General features: G+C 46.8%; 1 protein-coding gene across 1 annotated transcript in view; it reads right to left on the reverse strand.

The window, feature by feature from the left end:
- The window catches only part of Gpr39 (G protein-coupled receptor 39), a 198,473-nt gene extending 192,157 nt beyond the window's left edge, over nt 1-6,316 (reverse strand). Inside the window, exon 1 of the mRNA XM_005348243.3 lies at nt 5,451-6,316. Coding sequence (XP_005348300.1) covers nt 5,451-6,306 — 856 coding nt within the window. The 5' untranslated portion in view covers nt 6,307-6,316. The remainder of the gene's footprint in view (nt 1-5,450) is intronic.
- Between the last annotated feature and the right edge of the window lie 2,289 nt (nt 6,317-8,605).

An 8,605-nucleotide genomic window follows, 5' to 3' on the forward strand; every position in this document is an offset into this window, starting at 1 on the left:
AAAGAAAGAAAGAAAGAAAGGAAGGAAGGAAGGAAGGAAGGAAGGAAGGAAGGAAGGAAGGAAGGAAGGAAGGAAGGACAGAGAACTGGAATTGGTAGATCAGGAGTCATTGTCCAGGAGGTAGGACAAGACTCCTCTACTTCCAATTTAATATTCTTCTCGTGTGTTTTCTCCTCATAAATGAGTTTTTCTCTGCACAGTTTGGGCATTAATAAGCTGGGTGTTTTGCTCAACCAAGGCACCTACACCCCAATAATACTCTGGTAGCCCCCACGAAGCATGCCACAAAGACAGATGAACAGGCATGCTAATGAATGGGGCCCAAGATTCCAATATTACCCTTCTCAAATGCTATGTGTGTCTCCGACAGAGAAATGAAATCTCTGAGGCAGCCTGATTATACAAATAAAGCAGCATTATTGTATTTGTCTATCAGGCTGATCGCAGGAAATTTGCAATTTATGATGGATTTCACAAATAGAAAAAAATAAACAGGAGCTATAATTTATTATAGACGCATCAACATCAATAAAGGGAAGAAGAGAGAGTGGCAATAATCTGAATACTTGAGGTAAAACTTCCTCCTGGTATACTCAAGCATTTGAATCAAAATACTATCTTACACTAAGAAGTCACTAATTCAATTTTGATGATATTTCCTGAGAGGCGGGCTGATAGATTACTGTACACTACAAAAAATGTCTTTGCTTGGAAAACAACTATTAAAATGTTCTTAGAGTGAGCTGGGGATGTGGCTGAGTTGGTGAAGACCTTGCCGAGAATGCAGGAAGCCTGGATTCCACTTCCAGCACTCCATACATTGAGCATGGTAGGGCACACCTGTAATCCCCGCACTTGGAAGGTAGAGGAAGAGGATCAGACACTGAAGAGCGTCTTCAGCTAATTAGTGAGTTCAAGGTCAGCCTGTGCTACTTGAGTCCCTGTCTCAAACAGAAACTAAATAGAGGCTAGAGAGATGGTTCAGTGGTTAAGAGCACACTGGCTGCTCTTGTAGAGGATCCAAATCCATTTCCTGACTCCCCACATATGTTGATTTACGAGTGCCTGTAACTTCAGTTCCAGAGCATCTGATATCCTCTTCTGGCCTCACTGGGCACAAGTAAACACACACATACACACACACACACACACATGCACGCACACACACACATGCACGTGCTCTAAATAAAATAATTATTTTAACAAATATACCACAAACTGGCTTTCTCCAGGGGGCTTCCTTTGTGTTGTTTCCCAGATCACTCTTTCTGAAGCACCTGTCATGGGGTTATCCTTGTCAATGTTCTGTTCCTTCATGAGTACATAGTCTAAGTCAGATAGACTCTCGCTGTCATTAACGGCTGGACACATTTGATCCATAGGTTTCTTTGGTACCCTTTCATTGATTGCATAATATTCTGTAACACAGTTTACAGCTCAATTTCTGTGTTCGAATGTACCCTGGGGGTTACATGGAAGCTGCTGCCTTGATAGGCTTTTCTATTTGCATTTTTTAAAAATGTCTTTATTTTTATGTGCATGAGTGCCTGCCTGCATCTAAGTGTCCCATGTAAATGGTCCATGTATGTTCACAATACATGTCACACACAGATGGGAAGAAGAAAAGGAGGGAGGAAGGGAGGGAGGGAGGAAGCGAGGGAAGCCCTGAAGGAAGAAAGAAAGGGAGGGATGGAGTTGGGGGCAGCACAGGTTTTCAGGAACAGGTGCATTATTAGGGTTTATCCTGCAAATTGCCTGCAACCTAGTAGGCATGGCAGCGCTGTTTCTTTCCCCAGACTCCCTCATTTGTTCTCATTACTTACCAGCCCAACACACAATGCAGGGGCGGGGGTAACCCAAAAAGATGCAGAAAAGAAAACTAATAATTTTCCTCATCTTTCTTGGGTTTATGAATTTTGGCTCCATTATACAGAAGTTAGAATTTTTAACAATGAGGAGGGAAACCCTTAATTGATTTTTTTATTGCTTCAAGTGCTCCAAAGACATATTGTGTTTTGTCGTCATTTACATTTCCTATTAAATTCAAAATATGTTTGAATTGAGCAAATATTTATTCTCATTTGATCCATCTGTTATATGAAATACTAAAAAGACAGCTAAATCACTATATTAAGTTCAGTGGTTTGTAAACAATTTATATGTTCATTTGTTCTGGGTTAAAAATGCCCCGAAGCGCAAGTTTATGAAACCCACAAAGCAAATTGCCTCATATTAATCGGATGGATGTAAGCCATGCTTCCCTCCTCCTCACTTCATTAATTTACTCCCTAACTTGAGTTAATTAGTGGGGCTCCTATTTTTAAAAAGTTCTTTGAAACACACCAGGGAGGGGGTGGCGGCATTTGCAAGTACTGCATTGAAAACCTACCACCGAGAAGATGGGCTAAATACAAATGGCAAATTTCTCCAGCTCTTATCACACGCTGAGTACCTGATTGTCTGTCAGGGACGTCTACGCTGGAAGCCAGTAGGTGATTAATACATAGCTGTTAGGAAGAATAAGGAGAAATCAGGAAGGGAAGGAAAGGAGAGCGAGGAGGAACTCTTTTGCAGCAATTACTACTGTGAGAAATTATTTCCGGGAGGCTGTCCATCTTCAAATAAAAGTTTGGGGTATTCTGATCATATCCACCAAGTAGAGACTGATGCTCATCTGAACCCTTACTGGGAAATGAACTGTCATCTCCACAGGAAAAAACAAAATCAGAGACTGATCAAACAGAGAGTAAAAGGTAGGGACATGGAGCTGGCTTAGCGGTTAAGAGCACTTGCTGCTCTTCCGGAGGGCACAGTTCAGTTCCCAGCACCCACGATGGGAGTTCCTAGCTGTCTGTAATAGCAGCTCCAGGGATCCGTGCCCACCTCTGGTCTCCCTGGACCCTGCACGCACAAGCACACATGCACACACACATATAGAGACAAGTTTGAGAAAATAAACTCTTAAAACCACAACTAACAGTTTAAGATAAGTCTAGGGGGACCGAGAAGGGGGAAAAGTTTCTCACTTATGTTCAAGCAAGAAAACTCGATTTTCCATTCCTCCTGGGATCTTTTGAGCCACAACCAGTAGGTGACGGAGACTGTGTTGGCTCCAGTGCCCTCGCCTTTTTCCAGTCACATTACCTCACAGAGCACAAGCCTGCCGCTGAGGTTGTTCCTTCCTGGCCTATGCCCCTCTTACATCCGGTTCCTCTACCAGGTAGGACTGTAGAAGTCTGGGCCAGATCCTGATTTCCTAGCCATGATGTGGGTCTCGTGAATGTTGTTTGTTTGTTTGTTGTTTTTAAACGGGTGTCCTATGTGCCAGGCTAGGCTGACTGGGGATAACTGTCAACTTTTGATCTTCCAGCTTCCACCTCAGTCCTGGGGTTACAGGTGTGCACCCTCATCCCGGTTTTATGCAGTCCTGGAGACTCTATCAACAGAGCGACCTCCCAGTCTGTAAAGCCTCGGTTTCCTCCTCTATAAAAGGGAAATACATATGGCATGGCGCGGGGCTGTGGCAGAAGGGAAGGGCAGAGAAAAGGGCATTAGGATTAACATATGGAGGACTGAGGGAGACAAACAAGGCACAGACATACACAGTATATAAGGGTAGGATAAGGTGAACACTGTGTGACTGACTCACAAAAGATCACAGCTCCAGGGAGCCAGGGCCACACGGATTCTTTCTTTTGTAATTCGCTGACCCATTTCCTTGTTAGGGATGACCTCTTTCGTAATAAGCTGTCTGTGTTTATGCTACAATCTAAATGTTCTTGATCCAATTACTTTTTCGAGAGTACAAGAACCCAGAAATCCCAGCTGGTGTCCTGAGAACCCTTTCCATGCCAGCAATACAGCCCTTGATGTTAGATGGCCACCCAAACCGTGCAAGCCTGTGTCTTATCACTTCCTACAGACTTAGATTAAAGTCAAGTCAGCAACTGACCCACCCTCAGCCAAAAGGCAGGGCTGATGCTTTCCCAAATGCCTCCCCAGCTTCACTCCTGCGTGAACTGCAGCCCTGGGACACGCTACTCAAGTGTCTGATACACAAACAAACAACATCAGGATTGATTTCACTCAGCACACTGGAAAGGGAAAAAGAGGAGAAAAATGTTCTGAATCTCATCTCTCCCGACTCCCACTTGCATGCCTATGATGTCACCTTTTTCTTGCTGCTGCTGAAAAATATATTTTAACTGTTTGGTGGCACACACACTATAGACTCCCAAGGGACGGCTATAAAACCTTTCTGTGTTTTGTTTTGTTTTAGTCTTTTAAGTTTTTGTTATTATTCATATATGTGTGTACGTCAATGTGGGTGTTTGCTAATGTTAGGCGAAGAGCACCCAGAAGAGGCCATCAAGTTCCCTGGAGCTGAAGTTATAGGTGGTTATGAGATGCTCATAAAGGGTGCTGGAAATCAAACTAGGATCCTCTGGAAGAACAATAAAATTCTCTTAAGTAATGTGTCATCTCTCTAGCCCTTAATCTGGCTCTTTTGTTTGCTTTGATTTTGTGTCAGGGTCTCATGGAGCCCCGGGGTAGCCTCAAACTCACTATGTAGCCAAAGATGACCTTAAACTTCTAATCCTCCTGTTTCCATCTCCCAATGCTAGGCTTAGAAGAATGGTGTGTCACTCCAAGTTTACATGGTGCTGGAAATGGCTCTCAGGGCTTGCCCCATGGTAGGCAAGCCCTCGACCATCGATCATAGCCACATCTCTAGCATCTACAGACTCTCTCCTGAAGACACGGGGTCTTCTATAGCGCTAGCTTCCTAGAAAGACTCCCCTTCAGTCCAGAGAAGGTCCTCAACTTGAAATATGTATATTGCCAACACATTTGGGAAGCAAACAGCTTTCTCTGCACCAGAATTGGGGCACTAAGAAATGTTGAGGCCGGGTCACTTTCCAGGGAAGCACAGACCCCTGGTCCCAAGCAAGGAGTGCTCATGCACATCTCAGAGTGAGCAGCTTCTGAAGACTTACAGATCACTCCTGCCTGAAATAGCAATCCAGAGAGCCAGGGTCCCTGACAAGCCAGCCTCTCCGGAGGAGGAGAAAAAAAAATGGGGACAAAATTTCCCCGCCTGATCAAGGTTCTCTGGTCTAAGGATGCAGAAGATAAGAGTCACTCTCTTTATCTCTGAAGAACACGCCCCTTTCCAAAGACTCTCTCCTGTCCTGGGTGACTTAATTTGTTCCTCTTATCTCCCAGTATTTTCATTCAAGATACTCTGTTTATAGCCTGAAGTCACAGAAATGAGGTACCAGACCTCCCAATGTCACAGACCACAGATTTCCTAAACACAAAGAGACGCCTCTTCACACACCCGGATGAGCACCAAGGCCCTTATGCAGCTACCCCTCTTGAGCCTCAGTGAACTCAGGTTTTCGCGTCTCAAGCCAGAAGTCCCAGGAACCCCAGCGACCCGGACTCACTCAGGAATATGATGGTCTGTCTTCTCGCCGTCCGGCTTTCCTCACTCTCCGACTTCCTCAGTTGCGTCTGTGGCCCGGCCCCTGCCAGAGTACCCCGCTTGCTCCTCATGAGTACTTTCATCATATTCCAACACATGAAAGCCACAGACACCAGAACCACCAAGTAAACCGCGAAGGCCCCAAAGATGCTGGACTGGAAGACGGTCCAGCGGCTGGAGAGGTTGGTGCAGATGGACATATTGGAGGTCTCAGGTTGCTCGTGGTGGCGGGTGCGAGTGAAGTTGCAGTTGAGTCCTCTGTGGGTGGGCACAGACACCAGGGGGTACTCGATACCCATGGCAAAGAGCAAGGGCAGCGCCACCAGGACGGACGTGACCCAGACGAAGCCAATCAGTAGTTTCACCTGGCAAGGTCCAGACACGGCCTTGTACCTGAAGGGGTGACAAATGGCGATGTAGCGCTCAAAGCTGAGGGTCAGCACGTGCAACAAGGTGGCGTAGCTGCATGCCTCAAAGAGGAACGTGTGGAGCTTGCAGGACAGCGGGTAGCTGGGTGTGGTCAGGGGGTTCCAAATGATGCTGTAGAACTCCATGGGCATGCCAATCAAAAAGACCAAGATATCTGAACAAGCCAAACTGACCATGTGATCTGTCACCTCCTTCTGCAAATAGCCTTTCTTCTGCAATACCTGCGTGACCCTGATGGTGACGCTGTTGCCCAAGATGCCCACCACGAAGATGATCAGGTACACCAAGATGAGGGTGATTTTGATCCAAGTGGCCACCTCAAATTCGCGGACTTGGCTGTGGTCGATGACTCTGGAGCAGACATTGCTAGAGTCACTGGATGAAGCCATGAGGAAGAGAGAGCCAGGCTACCAGATCCCCAAACGTCTCTACTTTCCTTACTCTTCCCAGAGAAATCCTGCAACTCACCAGCGTGGGCGCAGCACTTTCCGTCACTGGGCTTGGCGGTCCAGGGGTGACTTAGTTTTTTGGCTTTCTCATTGAAACTTCCTGGAATAATTCACCCCAGGATCCCGGCGGCGTCAGTGAGTGGTGGTGGGGTTTGGAAATAGCTCTCTGGAGTGAAGAGGGACGAGTCAGGGAAGGAGGCTCTGACCTCCTTACCCAACTCAGAGTGAGACCCGCAGTACTTTGCCTGGCTGTGGCTCCTCCTCACCCTTCCAGGTCCCTGGCACGGGCCTCCCGGTCGCCTTCCAGGAGGGAAGCCAAGAGGTCTCCCACGGGTCAATCATTAACCACAGCCCTTTCTGTTCAGCGTGCCTGCTGCAGGACCAGCCCAGCCGCCGGCCTGACTCAACCCAGAGATTGTGGCAGGAAACCGAACAGCCACACCTCCCTCTTCACCCTTGCAGAAAGCCTCCAGACCAACCTTTGAGGTTTCTTGGGACCGGCTAGCCTAATAGAAGTGTTGCCTGGGTAGCTGGAGGGAGCTCCTGGTCTGGGAGAGAGAGGCCGATTTAAGACTCACCAAACCGGTCCCCAGTGGTTCTGGTGTTTGAGATGTCCTGCCTTGGAGCTTGACCATGGCTTGCGCTAGAGGAACAAATGCTCTCTAAATAGGGCCAGACTAATAAGATTCCTTTTGAGACCTGTCCAAGCCTACTGGTGTCTTAGTGTGCCTGCTGGCTTGCCATCCTCCCCAGGGACCCTAAAGAGATTGCGGTGTGTCACTGTCGGGGAGCCATTCTCTCCCCCCAGAGGTTGAGAATGCAGACCAGTGGGAAAGGCACCTGTCCCAGATACCCCATTCCTGGACCACATCCTTGAGAGGAAGCCCCTCTCCTAAACTTAAGGACCATGCTGGAGCCTGCACGCTAAGTAGAGGTCCGAGGCTTAAGAGGGAGGAGGCAGTTTCATTCAGCCTCTCGGAGTTAGAAATGTCGAAAATGAGGGTTGGAACAAAAGGGAGTGTGCTTTGAGAAACCCCCGATAGGCAAAATGTGTGCAGATGTTGCTAGATTGGGGTGGGGGTGGAGAGCTCACTCTAATCAAGCACTACCATCTGAAAAGGTAGATCCTATTTAGTCCCTGCCCATCTTGACAACAGCCTTCGCTTGTCTCGGTGGCCATGACAGATTGATTCCCCTTTAGCCGTAAATAGTGAATTTTGAAAATAGGACCTCACTTTGTTGCGTTTTGTTTCGCTTTTTTGTTTGTTTGTTTGCTTGCTTGTTTTGTTTTTTTCTGTTTTTTAAGAGAGGGTCCCATGTAGCCCAAGCTAGCCTCCAACTCCACTTAGGCCAGGATAACCTTGAAGTCTTTATTCCAAGTGCTGGGATTACAGGCATGTAGGTTGGGACCCAGGGCTTCATGCATGTTAGATAAACCATATGCCCCACACCATGTGTGAAATCTTAAGAAAAAGTAAAATATATAGAAACAGTAACTGGAAAAGAGCAGTTCCCAGAGACAAGGAGGGAAAGGAAGTGAGGGCCAAAGGGGATGATTTGCAGTGGTATAAGATGAATGAATCGAGATCTCTAACCTAACTTAGAACTAGAGTCAATAGTAAGTACTTGGAAGCTCAGTAAGAAGTAACTCCCAGCACTGGGGAGCAGAGGCAGGCTGAGCTCTGTGAGTTCAAGGCCAGCCTGCTCTACAAGAGCTAGTTTCAGGACAACTAGAACTGTTACATAGGGAAACCCCGTCTGGAAAAACCAAAACCAAACAAACAAACAAATAAACACATACATACAATAAAGAAAAGTGAGCCACAGCCCACCTCCCACCCTGCCAGTAGCCATCTATTGTGAAGAGCTACATGCCAGCATCCTTATCAGAATTCTTTGGGCTTCCTGTCTAGGTTGTTACTTTTCTTTCCTGGGGGTGGAGATAGTCACAGAAGCTTTCTATGTCTCTCTTTCTCAACTTCAAGTCTGCAGTCATCAATGCCAGATGCTTCCTTGTCCTTTAAAGTCAGCAGGAGCACAGATGCCACTGGGAGCGCGGCCATGCTCCAGGGAGTATATGAACAACACAAATAGAACTTCTAAAAAAACTTTAGGGGGTAGGGCCACAAGGAGGGGGGCGCAGACCTGGGAGGACGGGAAGTAAGGGTGATAGGAATGCATTATCTGAAATTCCCAAATAGTCAATACAAATATCATAAATAAAAAAAATGTTTAAGAA

This window comes from Microtus ochrogaster, chromosome 6 (genome assembly GCF_000317375.1).
Source record: "Microtus ochrogaster isolate Prairie Vole_2 chromosome 6, MicOch1.0, whole genome shotgun sequence".
Taxonomy (NCBI): Eukaryota; Metazoa; Chordata; class Mammalia; order Rodentia; family Cricetidae; genus Microtus; species Microtus ochrogaster.